The 19,436-nt window shown below is 39.3% G+C and overlaps 1 protein-coding gene across 2 annotated transcripts in view; it reads right to left on the bottom strand.

The window, feature by feature from the left end:
* Window positions 1-537: 537 nt before the first annotated feature.
* SCD (stearoyl-CoA desaturase) overlaps window positions 538-19,436 on the bottom strand; it is an 84,923-nt gene continuing 66,024 nt past the window's right edge. For both annotated transcript variants that reach the window (XM_077454438.1, XM_077454437.1), the window contains exons 4-6: window positions 18,309-18,514; window positions 12,623-12,855; window positions 538-6,979 (exon numbers count right to left, since the gene is read on the bottom strand). In XM_077454438.1, coding sequence (XP_077310564.1) covers window positions 6,780-6,979; window positions 12,623-12,855; window positions 18,309-18,514 — 639 coding nt within the window. In that variant the 3' untranslated portion in view covers window positions 538-6,779. The remainder of the gene's footprint in view (window positions 6,980-12,622; window positions 12,856-18,308; window positions 18,515-19,436) is intronic.

The raw sequence follows: 19,436 nt of genomic DNA, 5'->3' as shown, positions 1-19,436 counted from the left end.
CCCCCTTATGTAATAATGATGAAGAGGTAAACACATGTTTGTAGACGATATCAGGAGGGCAGCCTAGGGTGACAACCATTGCATCCTCCATAGATACAGTGGAGGAGTGAAGAAGATACCCAGGGACAGAAAGTGGGTTATTTGCAGGATTACCTGGTGAAAATAAGAAAATAAAGAAAAATAAGCTTGGAAAAAATAAAACAAATGCAGCCACCACCACACAAGGACTAGCAAGCTGCAATATATTATTTTTTTTGTTTTAAGATACACTTTACAGTAAAGAGCTTTTCCATTTTAAATAAGAATGAATTATATATGTATATGTGATCATCAAAAGTATTTATTTTTGCACATGATTGGATGAAGGAAATCAGTACAGCTTTACCTGACTAAGCTATGGGAAAATTCTCTTTTAAAGTGAACAGCTTTGCCTTTAGTAAACCAACCCCATAGTGTTAGTGTTTTTATATCATATAGATTCTTCAAGCACAATTGCAGCAGAAAATTTTAGAAGAAAAAAAAAAAAGCACATAAAAGTAGTCTTAACAATTTTTATTAATAGAAAATGTTACTTTCTGTCACACAGTTTAACAGTTTTGTTGGAACAGTATACATACAATTAACATTACATTTCAAAGTCCGGTTTACTTGGGTGCCATTTTGATTCTTGTTCCCTAGTGTGTTTCTCTGTGTATGTTTTTTTTTTTTTTTAAGCTTCAAAATGCAATCAGTATATATATATATTTTTGCACCCACAGACCTCTTTATTTTTAGTCCAAAACTGAGAGACCCAGACAAACACTTTAACTATGGTTTCTCCAACAAAATCACAAGACAATATACTAGAATGAAATGATCAATAAAGAGAAAACAAACATCCTTAAAAGAATTTGTATGTTCAAAGAAATGTTGTCCATTGCCGTCTCGATAAAAAGTCCCTGACTTTTATTTATTGTGTTGTTGTCATATTCCCTTTATTCACAGTTTATTGATGGAAACAAATCTGCAATTGTTGAGATGCTTTTTAGCATATTTTTATGGTATAAGCTCTAAATCTGTACACTAAAGGTATGATTTACTGACGCAGATAAGGGTTATGCTTTGAACAACCAATAAGACTGACTACCGTTAACCTCAGTTTGTAGTTTATAGCAACTACAGATTAATACATTTTTAGCTAGGAAGCTTTCTGTACTTCAAGCAACCAGTAGAAGGGACTTGAGTAGCAAACCAAACAGAATGTTACGTACTTAGTCTAACTATGAGTATACATTTTACCTTAAATTTAACTTACCATTGCTACACTGATGAAACATCAGAACCCAAACCTAAAACAACCACTTCAAATGTAAGTTCCATAACTTTGATGACCAACTATTCCCTGCCTGCCACAACCAGGCAAAGCTATCTGGAAAAAGTTCCTGTTTTGGCCCATAAGTTAGGAAACCCAGTTTCAAACCCTACACTCATACACACAATCTCTTACATGAACACTACTGCAAGTCTACACTAACACTTGCCAAATTTGTGCATTAGCTTCGACTTCAAGGCCCATTGGAAAAATATCTGGTTAGTTAAGTGGCATTGCAGAGAAGGCACCTCAAAAACAAATTTGATTAGTATTAAAAGTATTTTACAGGAGAATCCCAGGAAAAGAGTTTAAATAGGGGCACGTAGATAAGTCAGATTTACATTTCAGAGCCCCCATCGTTTTTTGTCTAATCCTTTTTACTTGGTTCATTTTGCAGTGCAACAGATGACTCCAGGACAAACCTTTTGTGTGTTTGCATAGAATGGGGATGGTTTAGAACCCCTATCAGGTTTAACTGCAGTCTTTCCTTGTTGGGGGGGATTTCCCTCACTTTGTATTCCATTAAGAGGGTCACCAAGATGAGCAGTAAAGAGAAATCACACCACTGGGGACTGAGTCATCCAATTAAAACCAAAACAAGATGTTCCAATCCTTCTCCACACTACTAAAAAGTTTGGGCTTGAGTTAAACTTCAAAATGAGGCAGTGCAAAGGTGTACATTGTATAGTAATCCATTAAAGGCAGTAAATTTAACCTGATCCCCTATTTTTGCTCAGTCCTGCTGCCTGAATGACTTCACAAGTACTAATACTTGTACAAACAGGATGTTTTTCAATTAAAATATATTGCAAATGACATACCAATGTGAGCTTTTCGGTAAAAAAAAAAAAACACCCAAAAGTACACAACCAATCACATGGGCACAACCAATATCTATGACAGGGCAGCCTGAACATTTACTACACTCTGTGGAATACTGGAATGAATCAAAAACGGCTACATAAAGTACTGTTATTATGTAGTAAATTATATTTGGAAGAAAATAGATCGCTCAGACAGGTATTTTTGTTTTTAAAGTACACCAAATTCAAGCCACATCTAATGCCAAGATTATAGCACCGGGAAAAGTACAGCCCAACTCTATTTATTTATTTTTTAAATAGTACACCAATTGTAAAAAAAAAAGTTTATTTTTGCTCTCCAGGACTGACCAGCACAGACTCATTCAATCTGTGATCCATCAGTGGTTTTCTTGCAGACTGAATGTCATTTAACACATTTCCTGGAGTGCAGGGCATCAATTCACCCCCTTCCCCCCCGACTCACCTTGGGACCCAGCACTCAATAGTAGATTGATGCAAAGTCCTGGGCTTTAACATCATAGTAATACTTGCATCATGCAGCATTTTATCCCAGAGGAAGCTGCAAAACTTTGTAGGAAGGTGTAGCCTTTATCAGCTGAGGAACTGCTATTGCCTCATTTAGCTTAAATTCTTTAACTGTAGAGGAGACAACTGACAGTGCAAAATTCACCGATTTGACAGCCTGGTCTAATTGAAAGTGCCTCAAAGAACAACCTCTACTGCACGGATTTGAGCCCCTTTAAACTTGTGCTTATGTTTACACATGCACGTCATACACATGAACTGTCTGAGACCAAGATGGTTCCTTGATTCCTGTGAAATTCTGCAATTTAACAGCAATGCCACCCTTGAAAAGTCACCCCCTTTCATTTCTTTGGGTTATACATTTTTTTATGATTATTAATTCTGAGCCCTAAACTTGTTTGTTTTGAAATTGTTTAGGTTCATAGGGGATATGTGCCTTTTAAGCTGGAGATTTTCTCCAGGGAAATCAACATTTCTAAGTGCTTTATGTCTAAGTGCTTTTGTTTATTAAAGTATGAAGTGTCTATGAATGCCAAGGGAATATACACTTTTGTAAGGAATCAATGTACCACCCTATACATTTAAACAAGCCTACTGCAAGGCCAATCCATTGTGGCCATTCTTACTACAAAGCTAGTCTAGTCATAATTTTGATGCTATAAAGTCAATACAAATAAAAACATAGGGGGTTATTTACGAAAGGCAAAGCACAGAACTTGAAATTGCACTAAAAGTGTACTTGGAAGTGCAGTCGCTGTAAATCATGTGCAAGCTAAAATGCTGTTTATTTTCCTTGCATGTCCCCCTCGTATATACAGCGACAGCACTTCCAAGTGCGCTTTCAGTGCAATTTCCAGTGCACTTTTCACTTGTAGTGCAAAGTGGATTTGCCTTTAGTAAATAACCCCCATAGTGTGTATTTTAATACAGCATCATATTTGTCAGGCAAGCTCTAGGTTAAAAAAAAGTAACATATTTGATTTTAGATTGCCAAAAGGATCTGACCTCCAGTCTATAGAGATTATTTGGTTATTTTGAAAAAGCAATATATAAACTGGAGTTGTGGCTTCCAAACTACAAGTGAAGACTGGAAGAACAAACATACAACACCAGGAAATTCATATTTTACAGCATAAAGGCAAAAGGGATTGCTAAAGGCTGATCAATAGATGTGTATATATACACAATTATTTTTCCTTTATAGTGAGAGACTGGCATGCTAGAAGCCAACAAATTTACAAAAATAATTTATTAGAATTTGCGTGCAACAGCAAAGCAACAGAAGGAGTGCACAGACATTACTATATAACACTGAGATGATTCTGTAAATTAAAGAATCAAATTTCAGGTTTGCAATCATTCCACGTCAACAACAAAGCTTTTTAAGGAACAGGTTTATAAGATTAAGTTCTTTACCACACATTTGACTACATTTCAAGTACTCCATATTACATTAATATTACTTTAATGTAATTCATGTATTTGTTCTCTTACATTTTATAACCAATACCAATTAGGAGCTGCAAGGAAAAAAGACATAACAGACATGACTGCCTGCATGGCAATATTATTTTACTTCAGTTGAGCTATGAAGCAGGAGAGAGAGAGAGCGAGAGAGAGAGAGAGAGAGAGAGTCTGTACTATAAAAAAACTAAATAAATTAGGAAGCAGAATCTCGTAGCTCATATATAGAATACAAATACAGACTGTATCTATGGATGGACAGCTAGAATAACCTATCTATGCAGAGCTGAAACTGGTTACATTATTCATATTACTAATTTAACTTATATTAGTTTTCTACTGATGACTAGATAACATATGTTCAGTTTTATTTTTTCTTGTTGGGGGCTTAAGCTGGATTCCCAAAGATAAACTAGCCATGCATGCTGCAACATATGTAGCAATATTGTACATAAGGCCTGATACTATCCCCCCCCCCCCATTTCTAATAGGTATAATAGCAAATGATACCATAAATCAGACATGCAATACAGCAACGGCAGAAGATAATCACGCATGTCCACGACTAGTCTTAGTACACTGCCATATTTCAAAAGGGAAAACAGACCTCTATTTAAAAGATCTAACCACTGCATTTTACCAGAATGTTGCTTACATTTTCTATGCATGCAGGACCAGTAATCATCAAGACGAGGAATAAAACTCACACATTTGTTAAGGTTTTCTTAAACCAAATATTAGTTAATTTTTTTGTGTTACTTTATTGCTGCACGGATATTTAGAGCCTTTAGACACTGTTTGCACTAAATACCTAATCTACTGGGCATGTCCATTAAACACAAAAACCCCCAAAATATTATACTTTCTAAAGCATCATAAAAAATAAATATAAAGCCATGCAGGGAAAATCCACCATTCAATCTATGTTGCCCATATGTATGGACCCACAGTGTTTAATGGTAAATTTCAACCCTTAACATCATACAGCTATCTGCTGTAGTACATTTTGGAAAATAATGTTTGCGCTATCCTAAAGCATAACCTGCCCAGTTGTATAGCAGCCCTTACAGCATTAGACAACTAATAATCTGCTCTGTCTTTCCAGATAATCCTTGGTTGAAATGTAAACATGTACTAACTAAAGACTATCATAAAGCAAACTCACAACCCTTTTTGGCCCATTTAAGTGCTTCTTGTTAAAAAAAAAAAAAAAATGAAATAACGTTATTCTCCTACAATTATGCAGGTCTGTATCTAATAAGTGCATTCAATTGATAAATACTATAAGTATTATCTATATCTTGTAAGCAGTTAATTACTTGGATGTAAACTAGCTTTTACTGCTACAGAAATCTTAGTTATAAATATTTTCAACAGACAGACAAAATATTTTACATTATTAACTAAAGAGACAGTAAGCATCATAAGTTACAAAAGGGTAGGGTTTTCAAGCCATGCCCATCTATGCACTAAATTTCTAGAAATTATGCTAATCTACTGAACAAATTGGCACAGCTAGCCAGGATGATCAATGTATGAAGCCAAATATCTGGCTTCCACGTTTTCCTCAACAATGTATTACATGGAAATGAAACATAACATACTTTTATCGCCAAGTTCCTGTGCCTTTTTAAATGCTACATTTCTAAACTGCCCCTCTACAATGGTAATGTTTAGCTCAATGCTGAAATTAGAAGGCCCCTATCATGCTCAGCAAAACAGGAACATTGTAAGCTATTACAAGGCCACAGGATGATCTCTAGGTTGGTGGGTTTGGATAAAACAGAGTAATGCATTAACCTAAATCTTTTTGAATCCTTTTTGCAATCATAAAAACTAGGCAACAATTTCTACTGAGGAAGCCAACTCAGTACCTACTTACTTGACCTCTCTACTATACGTTTCCATTTGAATCAGTTGAGTGGTACCTTTATGCGTACATTAATAGTCTAAGCAACCTTTAATATGCATACTGCCACAACTCACTTGAAGCATTTGTCACAAAGTCTGCAACCTAGCACTGCACCTAATCTAGAATCAGTAGTAGGGCAAACAGTTGCAAGACAGCAAAGGAACATCTAGAAACCACGGTTATACAATTAAGAGTAAATTAAATAGATACAAAACTCCTCTAGCTGTTTTTTTTTTCCCCGTATGTACAAACTGTTAAAAAATGGCACTTGTAAGTTGTCCACTTATTTGATTTCATTCTTGTTGCAGAAAGCCTGAGAGCTGTCAATGAGAAAACTTAAGAGAAAGAGAGGGAGCTGGAGTTGTGGTCAGTGTTCAAGACAAAATTTACAGCAAGTAGAGATCTCATGGAAATAGGTCAAGAATTTACACTAAATGTAAGAAAGTGAATGCTTGGCAAAAATATCAACCAATAAAACACAATTTAAATAAGAACAAAATACAAAAGCCTAATAAAGAAACAGTACATATAACAAATAGAAGAAATGGTCTGAATGCTAAAACTTCAAGGTGGAGTTATAATTACTTTAAATACATTGTTAAAAGAACACTGCTGGATCATGTTAAAGTAATCATTTTCATCCTTGCTCTATTTTTGTTTTTGTTGTTCACTATATTGAGAATGGTCATTCTTTTCTCAGTATTCAGCCACTCCTAAGGCTTCCATCCCCAGTACGCTGCCGCCGAGCTTTGATAGTGTCTTTGGAGACTTTCTTGCAGTCACTGGCAAGGCCCAAGTAGCACATTAAATCTATAAACAATGTAGTGAAATTGTATTTGATTCCAAACTCACTGCTAGAATAGTCATAAGGGAATGTGTGATGATAATTATGAAAGCCTTCACCTAGAAGAAGATCAAAAATGGTAATCAGAATTCAGAATCTTTGGAGCTAACATTTTAAATACTAGGTCATTTTACACAAAATGTAATTTACATATACATGTCATTGTTGTTTTATATTAGATTACACATTAGAATTAATCACACAGGTGCAGGAGATGCTGTTGTCTTAACCAAGTATGATACTGTAAGTGCATCATAAATACTGTAAGTGTCACCAAAATGATAATTTATATCTGTGGTAAATTAGGGCGTCAGTACTTCTGTGTATGTATAAAAGATGTATATACAGCATTCACAATAGTGCAAGGCCTGAAACATCAGTGCCAAGTACATTTATTCACTTGTATGGCAGGCTGTTGTAGAACCTGTGGCTCCCTGGACGTGGGAGAGCTCCTGGAATTTTATGCTGGAAATAATTTCAGCCTCTCACCATCTATGTGCACAAAGCCTAAAATATTACCGCTAGATATATTCCAATGTGCTGGAAAATCCCTATGAGCATTTTTTCTCTATTTTTCCACTGATAAGTGAATGATCCTTTACTACATGTGTTTGCATCCAAATGTCTTTGGACTTGTGGTGTGCCCAGATACTGCATGATCCAGATAAGAACAAGCTAAACTCTTACCATAGGTAATTGTAGTGAGATGTCTCTTACCTAATCTCATCTTAACAAGCATGCCTATCTATGGCCATACAAATGATGAAAACCACAGTGCTATGCCTATTTCTCTACATAGAAGAGAGGCCTGTCTATGAGGCTGGGTTCACACTAATGCTAATTGGATGGGGGTTCCACCCACCCAATTCGCATGACAGGAGAGTGTGACCAGAGCTGGTTCACACATCTCAGGGGCGGCTGTGGAGTGCACTGTCCGTCTTTAGCTCTGTTTCAGGTCTGAATTCAGGCAAAAATTTATTTTGTAACATGTTAGATCCATTTTCAGGATGTAACATGTAACAAACAGACTGCACCCCCCCCCCCCCCCCGACAGCTAGTGGGGATTCTTCACCCTCGCTAGCTGTCACAATTTAAAAAAAGACGCAACCAAGCGAGGCTCCGCCCACCTGGCCACATCACTCATGCACAGTCCTCTGTGAATGGAAAAGTCCCGATAACCTTGTCACTTTCAATGAACTACCACGGCGCTGTGGAGCACTGTGGTAGATCACTGAGTCTTCCTGTCAGATTGTATCTGCTTGGCCATACGATGTACTGGCACACAGATACACTGACAGGTCTGCAGGAGATGTGCATTTATTATTTTTTCTTAAAAGGTGAACTTATCCTTTAACCACTTAGACCCCTTTCCCACCAAGGGCGTTTTGCAGGTGCTATAGCATTAGAAATAGCGCCTGCAATCCGCCCTAAAACAGCTGCACCATTGTCTGTAGTGTGAAAGCCCCGAGGGCTTTCACACTGTAGTGGTGTGCTGGCAGGACGTCAGGAAAAGTCCTGCCAGCAGCTTCTTTGGAGCGGTGGAGAGGTGTGTTTACTGCTCCTCCACCGCTACCCCCCTTGAAATCAATGGGGCAGCGCTGTAATACCGCCGGCAAAACGCCGCTATTGCGGCGTATTGCCGGCGGTTTTAACCCTTTCTCTGCCACTAGCGGGGGTAAAAGCACCCGCTAGCGGCCAAAATGCTAAAAATAGCAGCGTTTTACCACCGATGCTATGGGCGGCGTGGTGTGAAAGGGGATTTCAGGACAGAGCCTCATTTTGAGATATGGTGTTTACTGGTTTAACCACTTGCCCACCAGGCCAATTCTCTCCTACATGTAAACATTTTTGTGAGAAAATTACATAGAACTCCCAAACAAAAAAAATCTGTTTACATAGGCATCTCCCCGTTCTGCCTCTCCATGTCACGATCGCGGGTCACCAGCAGACATCGAGTCCGCAGGACCCACGGCATGCTCCTGTGGTGGTCGATCACTTGCTAGCCGCCAATGACAGAGTGACGTACGGGTACGATGTTTTGCGCACCCGTGCCACTTTGCCAACGTCTATCGGCGTGAGCCAGTCGGAAAGTGATTAGGTGAGGAGAGAAAATAAAAAAAAACACTCTCCTTACCCATTTCACTTTTCCAAGTCTTTCTCTAGTTATTTGTATAGAAGGACCTCATTGTTCTTCATAGCCCTATGGGCTGTTTCATGACAACTTTCAAGTGTTAACATGTATCACAATGAGTTTTAGTCTCAAATTCCATTTGACCTGAATGGAAAAATGTAAGTTATGCACCATGCACACTGCCTTAAAAATCGCTGCTTATACAGGAGTTCTGTGTTTTGCCTGTAGAAGCAGTTCAATGTTATCCTATGTGTCCATGCACATTAGGACGATGACAGGCATATTTTGAGCTCAAGATTTAGAGGCGGTGGAAAAAAAAAAACCTTCTGGTTCGCGTTTCTGATTGGAGCTTTCTGGCAGGGAAAAAAAAACGCAAAACTCGCCTACGATTTTCTTTCACTTTCACTCTCAATGATAACGATAAACAGGACAAATATAAAAAGAGTGAATCCCCCTAATGGGCACAGGTGGTTGAAAAACCTGAGAAGTGTTCTATTCCCTCTTCACTCTATCCAAAACAAAAAAAATGGCCTTTGTTTATACTTTAATGTGCCAAATAGTTGCATGACTTTTTTCAATGCACTGCAATACCGCACTTAGACATGAACAATCCCCTCTGAACACTGTACTTTTTCATGTGACCAATGCATTTTGATTGCATTGGAAAAAGGCATCCGGTGTGAATGAGCTGCCTATAGTGGAAATGTTTGTACAAGAATGAATAAAATCAACAACTACTTTGGATTTGTATGGCTACTGTATAGCAGCAAAGATTAGAGGAACAAGTGATACAGGAACTGATAGCTAAGCAAACATGGTCTGGGAACCGAGGTCATGGGTTGAATGGAATGCAATTACAAGTCTAGTCTCTTCTCCAAAAGAAACACAGAAAAAAAGTAAGCAGAAATCTGATAATACCAAAAGCAGCATTTTCTTTCAGGTAAAGCTGGTGTTCTTTCGAATAGTGCCTCCCATCGAAAAATGTCTCCAATGGGTCAGTGCATGCGCAGTACCAAACGTCACTCCAGCTGATATGTTGATCAGCTGGCAGGACCTGAACACAGCCCATGCGCAGATCGTCTGCTGCATTATCCGACGATATGCAAGCAGCGGAGGGAGAACGTACTTGTCAGATTATGCCTTGCTGTTGTGGGGCGTGTTTTGAATGTGTTGCACAGCGGCTTCAGTGTGTTGAATGACAGGTTTTGTGTGTGTTGCAATACGCCCTTAGACACAGGCAAAACCAGCAGCTCAACACACTGAAGCCACCCTGCAACACACAAAACACGCCTCGCAACAGCTCCCTCCGATGCTGCAGACAATCTGCGTATGTGTTGTGTTCAGGTCCTGCCAGCTGATCAACATATCAGCTGGAGTGACGTTTGGTACTGTACATGCGCTGACCCATCGCAGGAATTTTTAGATGGGAGGAACTATTTGACAGAACCCCAGTCATAGATGGAGATTTTTCTTTCCTGCAACTGTGGGTCAGTAAGTGCTGATGGGGGAAATCCTTCCACTAAGCTATTGTGTTCTCCCGATGGAGGGGGACGCAGGGAGCCATCCCAGCAGCAGAGAGAACACAAAGTGATTATTGCTAGCGGCTATAGCCAGGCATGAAAAATCGATCACCTTGGATACAATCAGCCCATCCATACATGACTCGAATCTCAGCCTGTTCCTGCTCAATCAGGCTGAGATTTGAACCGTCCATGATCAGCTTAAGTAGCAGCACAGACCCACACATACAATATACTGTACAGTATAATACAAGTTTATAGTATAAAACAATTAAGATGAAGACTGCCTGACATGGAGTGAATGTATCATTGCTGGTCTGACTCAATATATACGTTTAAACTGTGTATAACATAAAATATCATAACATTTAAAAAATAACTATTTCAATTGTTTTGAGTATTAACATGTACAAATTTCAGTATTTTTGGTCAGAAATGACAAATTATAAAAAATAATAAAAACATATAAGGTGATCTCAGTGAGAACTGCTGTTTGTTACGACTCCTTAGTCGTGTGTAAAGTAGATCGTTGGCTTAATAATGGTTAAAGACAGGTCACAATACAGCCTTGTGTAAAAGATATTTTTTTATGGAGATCACTGAGGTATGTGAAATTTTTAATGTAAGGTTTACAACATCACTTTCACCTGTCCCTTAATCATAAGTGTATGTACGTACAGTACATATTTTCAATGAAATTAAGCTCTGATAGAACTGATGAGTAAATGCTATGCTATAATACCTAAAGTGTTGGGTAATATACACTTACCAGCCACTTTATTAGGTACACCTGTCCAACTGCTTGGTAACACAAATTGCTAATCAGCCAATCATACGGCAGCAACTCAATGCATTTAGGCATCTAGACATGGTGAAGATGACTTGCTGAATTTCAAACCAAGCATCAGAATGGGGAAAGAAAGGGGACATAAGTAACTTTGAATGTGGCATGGTTGTTGGTGCCAGACGGGCTGGTCTGAGAATTTCAAAAACTGGTGATCTACTGGGATTTTCACACACAACCATCTCTAGGGTTTACAGAGAATGGCCCAAAAAAGAGAAAATATCCAGTGAGCGGCAGCTGCGTGGACGAAAATGCTTGGTTGATGTCAGAGGTCAGAGGAAAAAAGGGCAGACTGGTTTGAGATGATAGAAGGCAACAGTAATTTACATAGCCAATCATTACAACCAAGGTATGCAGAATACCATCTCTGAATACGCAACACATTGAAGCTTGAAGCAGATGGGCTACAGCAACAGAAGCACACACTGGGTCCCACTTCTGTCAGCTAAGAACAGGATACTGAGGCTATAATTTGAACAGGCTCAACAAAATTGGACAAAAGATTGGAAAAAACGTTGCCCGGTCTGATTTCAGCTGCGACATTCAGATGGAGGGTCAAAATTTGGTGGAAACATCATAAAAAGCATGGATCCATCCTGCCTTGTATCAACGGTTCAGGCTGATGGTGGTGGTTGTAATGGTGTGGGGGATATTTTTTTGGCACATATTGAGCCCTTTAGTACCAACGGAGCATTGTTTAAATGCCGCGGCCTACCTCAGTATTGTTGCTGACCATGTCCATCCCTTTATGACTACAGTATCCCCATCTTCTGATGACTACTTCCAGCAGGATAATACACCATTTCACAAAGCTCAAATCATCTCACCACTGGTTTCTTGAACATGACAATGAGGTCACTGTACTCTGATGGCCTCCACAGTCACCAGATCTCAATCCAATAGAGCACCTTTGGGATGTGGTGGAATGGGAGAATTGCAGCTGACAAATCTCAAGCAATTGCGTGATGCTATCATGTCAATATGGACCAAAATGTCTAAAGAATGTTTCCAACCCTTTTTTGAATGTATGCCATGAATAATTAAGGCAGTTCTGAAGGAAAAAGGAGGTCCAACCTGGTACTAGCAAGGTGTACCTAATAAAGTGGCCGGTGAGTGTATTCTCAGAGGTAACAATTGCATTTCAGCTCACAGTTTAATTTATAAATTTAACAAAGCTTCATAATCATCAAAGACAATAAATACTTACCAATTGCTCCTATAGCAACAAATCTATTCTCCCTTGGGTTGATGTTCTTGTCATATGGTCGGTTTCCAAACATATGAGCTGCACTGTTCACAAGCCATGTTGCATTAAGCACCAAAGCATAGCGCAATAGACAGGGTACATATATTGAATTGTAAAGCGATTCACCCCAGAAATACCAAGGGACCACAGTGGGAAAGATAAAGCACATCAGTAGAATGAGTTTCTTGTAATGCCTGGTAAAAAGAAGCAGATAAAGAAATGAATATATAGTGATGTCAGAGTGAAATAATGGCTAAAATATCAGATAACATATGTTGCTAGTGTATGGCAAACCTACAGTATGTTTTAGATATGGATTACAAGAATAGAGATTTTTAGGAACCTAGTCCCCTATCAAGGTTCAGTAAAGGCGAGGGAGCAAGTGGACATATGGATTACAGGTATTCTTCTCATCGTGCTGCTCTATGATTCCTCCAGTGCTATACAAATGAGCAAAAGTCTAAGCATTTGGCTTGTTAGCCCTGATGAAGACAAGGATAAGGTTTTAGATTGTCTCATCAGTCTACTGATTGACTTCTGTACAACCACCCTGTCAGATTTTAGCTGCTCCAACAGCACTGCAGGCTACAGACAGCAACACAAATCAGTGTATTCCGATAGCAGTCACTCCACTGTCAGAATACAATAGCTCGGCGGGGAAGATTCCCCCATCCACCTTGAATGTGTCGATGGGAGAATGGGGTCTGCATTTTTTCCCTTTCAACCCTCAGATTGAACGAAAAAACTAAACTGACTAATGTATGGGCAGCTTAAAGCCTCATACACACGGTACGATTGTTGGAAGGGGATTATCTGTTGACAGACTGTTGTCCTAAATTCCTTAACGTTAGTACGCTCCTTTTGACAATTGTCCAATTTTCCGCCAACAAATGTTGGATGACAGGCTAGTACATTTTCGGCGGACAACGGCTCCATGCCTGATTTTCATATGGTCAGTACACAAATGTCGAAAGTACAAATATGCAAGCTCGGAATCAGCGCTCACCAAACACTAAATAGCAGAACGGGACCAAAGGGTGGTGCTCAAGAGCTGAAACTCCTCGTAGTACATCATTACGTGCGTGTTGTCGAACAACAATTTGTGTACCGTTAGTATGCAAGACAAGATCCTGGCACATGTCCTTTTGACAAAAATCAGACGCTCGGTTGGCCAACAATCGAACCATGTGTACGAGGCTTTAGGCTGTTAAAGTGGACGTAAACCCGATTCATGAAATTTGAGCTGAGCACATATATCTGCAGTGCTTTCTTATCTCTCTCCAAAGCATGAAGTCCCAGCTGGGGCTTTCTCCTACTCCGTTCTCCTGTTATTAGCATGATAACTTCTGACAAGTTCTCTGACACGTGATAAAACCAGCCTGAAATTTGTGCTATAAATAGATTAGCAGAAGGCTGCTTTACTCACGGGACAGCTCTGCAGTTCTCTGCCTATCTGGAGGGGGGCATGTGCCTTTCCTTCAATTAGCTGTCTTCCACTGTAATCCAAGACTTCTCTCACAGTGCGGAATGCGGACGTGAAAATTCTAATACGATCTGCACTTTCTAAAGAATATATAAAGCTGAAGACAGCAGATATACATGTAAAACTTATATAGGGAGATTTGTTTCATCCCTGTGTATCATCTGAGGCTGTTCACTTCACTGGGTATATGTGAGGGTTTACATCCACTTTAACTTAAAGTGGAACTTAAATCAGAAAATGAAAGCCCCTTTTGCAGGTATAGCTATGTAAAACATTAAAAATAAGTGCCTTTACTGTTTAAAATCCAGTAATACATTGTTTCATGCTGCTCTGCACATGCTCAGTTGCTCTCTATTTTTAGGCATTTTTAGGCACTCACTAATTTGCAGAGGCCAATCTTCTGACAGCCTTAAGGCGGAATTAAACACTCCTATCCTTTACAGAAAGGAAAGCTGCTTCTGTTTGATCTGTTCAGGATTTAGTTCCGCTTTATGCTGCTGAGCTCTGAGGAAGAAGGGATGTTCCCTTCAAAATGCGTCAGCTGGCAGTGATCTCTGTGAGTTCCTTTGTGACCCTTGGAGATTTCCATTCATCTTAGACTGAATGCTGCTACTTGATGACTATTCATATTGCAAGAATTATTACAACTGTTTGTGAGTAGTTTTCTTTTTATCGTTTTTAATAAATATATATCCAAAGGATAATGCACAAGGCTGGTGCGCCTCTTTTTTTCCTTTTATATCCTAGTTCCGCTTTATGATTTACTGCTGTTCAGGGGCTCTGGGCTTCAGCAAGATGGCAGCCTCCAGCAAAAAAGAAACCGAGCAATGCTGGAGGCAATTTACAGCACACACTAATTTTGGTAACATTATTATTAATGTGGAAGGTATGTTTATTGCAAACAAACGTTCTTTTTTTATTGTTGTTGTGAGTAAAGTTCCAATTTAATTTATAGTAGTGTATGTTGAGGGAGTTATTTTTGCAATATTTTACTGAAATTAATTTTTGATGTGATTTTCAGGTTTACATACTTGCTGCTTCAAATTTCCATGACTAGGTCATGCAGTTTACAACCTGATTGAGCATTCTCATTTAGATTACCCAACAACTATGTAGTACAAGTGCACAACTGACTGGATATAAATCGATTGGTTTTTGAGGTAGGCCAATGCACGATGTAGCTGTTGGTAAATCAAAAGGAGAATGTAGAACGATTACACTCCCAGACTACAGCAAACCTCACTTCATCTTCATAACATAAAGGGGAGACTATGAGGTTGATTTACTAAAACTGGACAGTGCAAAATGTGGTGCAGCTCTGCACGGTAGCCAATCAGCTTCTAACTATATCTTGGTCAATTAGGCTTTGACAATAAAACCTGGAAGCTGATTGGTTTCTATACAGAGCTGAACAAAATGTTGTACTCTCCAGTTTTAGAAAAGTCAACCCCACTGTGTGGTCCAGCAGAGGAAAACTCAGGCATTGGGATTTCAGTGAAGCAGAAGCAGCGTTGTCAGCTCTCTACAGGATGTTAGGGGCTCACTGGAATTTTAGCCAGATCAACAGGTATTTTTCTGTGCTGGTAGTGGTTTTATATACATCAGGAAATGTGCTTTTATTGTAGAGATGTACTTTTTTTTATTTTGTCTAAACATACAGGGTGCATCACAAGGTTTATGATTCTTTCCTTTACCCTACCTTGCCCCATGTTACAGTGCTTAGACCTGGAAACATGTCTCCCAGACACTGCACAGTTTATTGTAGAATGCTGGGTACATTTATCCCCATACTCAGAAGTTCAGGTCTTCCTCAGGGCTCCACCAGCAGATCAGAGAAGAGTAGGAATACAACAAAGGTAGAGGTGTGCAGCCTTTGTTAGTTTCCCTTGTGTGTGAAAATGCAGTGCATCCCGAAAGCATTCACAGTGCTTCACTTTTTCCAAATTGTTATGTTACAGCCTTATTCAAAAATGGATTCAATTCATTATTTTCCTCAAAATTCTACAAGTACCCCATAATGACAACGTGAATAAGTATTTACAGCCCATGACACAAAAAATTGAGCTGAGGTGCATTCTGTTTCCACTGATCATCCTTGAGATGTTTCTACAACTTGATTGGAGTGTTAAATTCAGTTGATTGGATATGATTTGGAAAGGCACACACCTGTCTATATAAGATCCCATAGTTAACAGTGCATGTCAGAGCACAAACCAAGCCATAAAGTCTCTGAGACAGAATTGTATCGAGGAACAGATTTGGGGAAGGGTATTTTGATACCACAACACACTATTCATTCTCCTGCACTGTGCAGGTGGCCTTACTGCATATATACGTTTTTTTTCCTGACACATCTAGGTGGATACAACACACCCCGCTGCCCTCCAAAGACTGGGGAAGTCTGATAACACTGGGAATATCGAAGAAAATAAAAAGGCACGCGGGCCTAGTGCATTATCCTTAACGAATGCCTTTGATAAGTAAAACAGAGGTAAGACTCATACTCACAAACAAATGCTATAGTCATTGCATAACATAAAATTAATTTGCTGATGTCCATGTAGAACTTATCAACATTACATAGGAGTATCTTGCAGAAGCATAGGCTAATGCGTTTTGAGGTTTCCCTCTTCTTCAGAGCCCTCTGAAGCATGAGCATGATTTTTACCTCTGTTTTACTTATTAAAGGCATTCGTTGAGGATAATACATTAGGTCCAAATGTCTTCTATTTTCTTCTACATTCACAGAAACATTTCTGTAGCACTGAAGGCCCCAATGAGCACATAACCTGCATCATCCATAAATGGAAAAAGTTTGGAACCACCAGGACGCTTCCTAGAGCAGGTTGCCCAGCCAAACTGAGCAATTGGGGGAGAAGGGCCTTAGTCAGGGAGCTGATTAAGAACCCAATGGTCACTCTGACAGAGCTCCAATGTTTCTCTGTGGAGAAAGGAGAACCTTCCAGAAAAACAACCATCTCTGCAGCACTCCACTAATCTGGCTTGTATGGTAGAGTGGCCAGATCAAAGCCTCAGTAAAAAGCGCATGACAGCCCATCTGAAATCTGCCAAAAGGCACCTAAAGGACTCTCAGACTATGAGAAAGAAAATTCTCTGGTCTGATGACACAAAGATTGAACTCTTTGACCTAAATGGCAAGTGCCATGGAGGAAACCAGGCACTGTTCATTACCTGACCAATATCATCCCTACAGTGAAGCATGTTGGCGGCAGTATCAAGCTGTGGGGATGTTTTTCATCAGCAAGAACTGGAGGACTAGTCAGGAATGAGGGAAAGATTAATGCTGCAATTTACAGTTACATCCCTGAGGAAAATGAGTTCCAGAGCGCTCTGGACCTCAGACTGGGATGAAGGTTAATTTCCAAACAGGACAACGACCCTAAGCACACAGCCCTAAGACCCTAAGAACACAAAGGAGTGGCTACGGGACAACTCTGAATGCCCTTCAGTGGCCCAGCCAGAGATCAGACTTGAACCCGATTGAACATCTCTGGAGAGATCTGAAAATGACTGTGCACCGCTGCTCCCCATCCAAAGGGATGGACCATGAGAGATCCTGCAAAGAAGAATGAGAGACACTGCCCAAAAATAGGTGTGCCAAGCTTGTAGCATCATACTCAAAAAGACTTGAGGCTGTAATTGGTACCAAAGGAGCTTCACCAAAGTACTGAGCAAAGGCTGTTAATACTTATGCACATGTGATTTTTTTTTCCTTTTTTATTTTTAATAAATTTGCAAAGATTTCAAAGAAACTTCTTTAATTTTGTCATTATTAGGTATTTTCAGAAAAATAATTAAGTTAATCAATTTTAGAATAAGGCTGTAACATAACAAAATGAGGAAAAAGTGAATACTTTCCGCATGCACTGAAAAAAAGGCTGATAGTTCTGATGATGTTTATAGACCGTAGCGGTGTTCTGCTTCATTTATTTCTATAATAGTTGGGAATGATTAAGAAAGAACAATGCAATGGTTTGCTGTATAATTAATAATGTTTGCTTCTTTACTAATGGTTCAGAACATTAAATGTACTAGCACTGATTATAATGCACATCAGTTGTCTACGGACTCTGCCACTGCATATATACACTGCAATACATATCGTCAACATTGGAGTCGCATCTTAGATCTTAGAAAACTCACCTTCTCTGAAACATCACCACTTTGTCTGCATTGAGGTCGCTTAAATCAAGCTTTTTGCCCTTTTCTATTACATCTGGGTGTTTTCGCATTAGAAGCCAACCAATATGTGCAAAGAAGAAGCCTCTCATTGCATTATGAGGGTCTGCATTTGTTTCAGAGTATTTGTGATGCGCCCGGTGGTCTCGTGCCCATTCATATATGTCATTCTAAAACAAAGTAAAAAAAAAAAAAAGCTGTACTTACCAGAATCTTTCTAAAGTATGTTATTTTAATTACTTAATAAAGCACACATTACAGCAGTACCTAATCACACACCAAGTTACTTAAAAGAGAAGTTTCAACTAAACATATACTCACCTTGGTGGCTGATGCATCGATCTATACTGCATGTCCCCCGCCGGCTCTGCAGTGAGGACTGAGCAAGCACCGCTGATCGCCCAGTTCTGGCCCTCTGCTCGGAGCAGAGAGCCAGGATCACTGAGAGGCTGAGCCAGCTGTCAGTGCACGCTCCTGGGCGGATCCAGACCATATGGTCACAATCTTTTCAGAGCCTGGACTGGGTCTGGGAGGTCAGCCGACAGCCAACTTTAGCCTGCTGTAGGCTGAAAATGGATGACAGGAGTACAAAACGAACCGTACTCCTTGATCCATAGGAGAAGTACAGGCAAAAAAGCTTTGGCCCTACTTCTCCTTTAACTAAATGCAGTGTTTTTTTAAAGAGTTAATATTACATCTATTGAATAGTACCACAAAGTAAAACATTTTCTTAGTGCTCGCTATTTTAAGGGTTAAGACAGAAAGATTGCAACATTTTGGGCCCCTGTTTACTTTTGCTCTTAAAAAGTGGGATGTTTTTAGTTTAATGTTTTATACACTGCAGTGCGTTTTGATGTTTTCTTTTATGGGGAGAGAGAGAAGAAAACCTCCTGTGCATATAGTGCATTTTGCCACTCTTTTACATGGGATGATATTCAACTCTACGATAGGTACAGCTAAGCTAAACTGATCTAAAGGTTTTTAAACCCACAGTAGCAAAACAGATAGCTGGAAACAGTACCTTTGCTTTCTTTTTTTCTCTATTGATAATTGTTTTATTATTTTTAGCAGTTTTATAGACTGCCTGTGTTC

The sequence above is a fragment of the Lithobates pipiens genome, unplaced genomic scaffold, assembly GCF_037356315.1.
Source record: "Lithobates pipiens isolate NorthernLeopardFrog02 unplaced genomic scaffold, aLitPip1_a1.2 Scaffold_25, whole genome shotgun sequence".
NCBI classification, from domain to species: Eukaryota; Metazoa; Chordata; class Amphibia; order Anura; family Ranidae; genus Lithobates; species Lithobates pipiens.
Note: the sequence above shows the minus strand (reverse complement) of the source record. Positions and strands in the feature narration are given on the sequence as shown.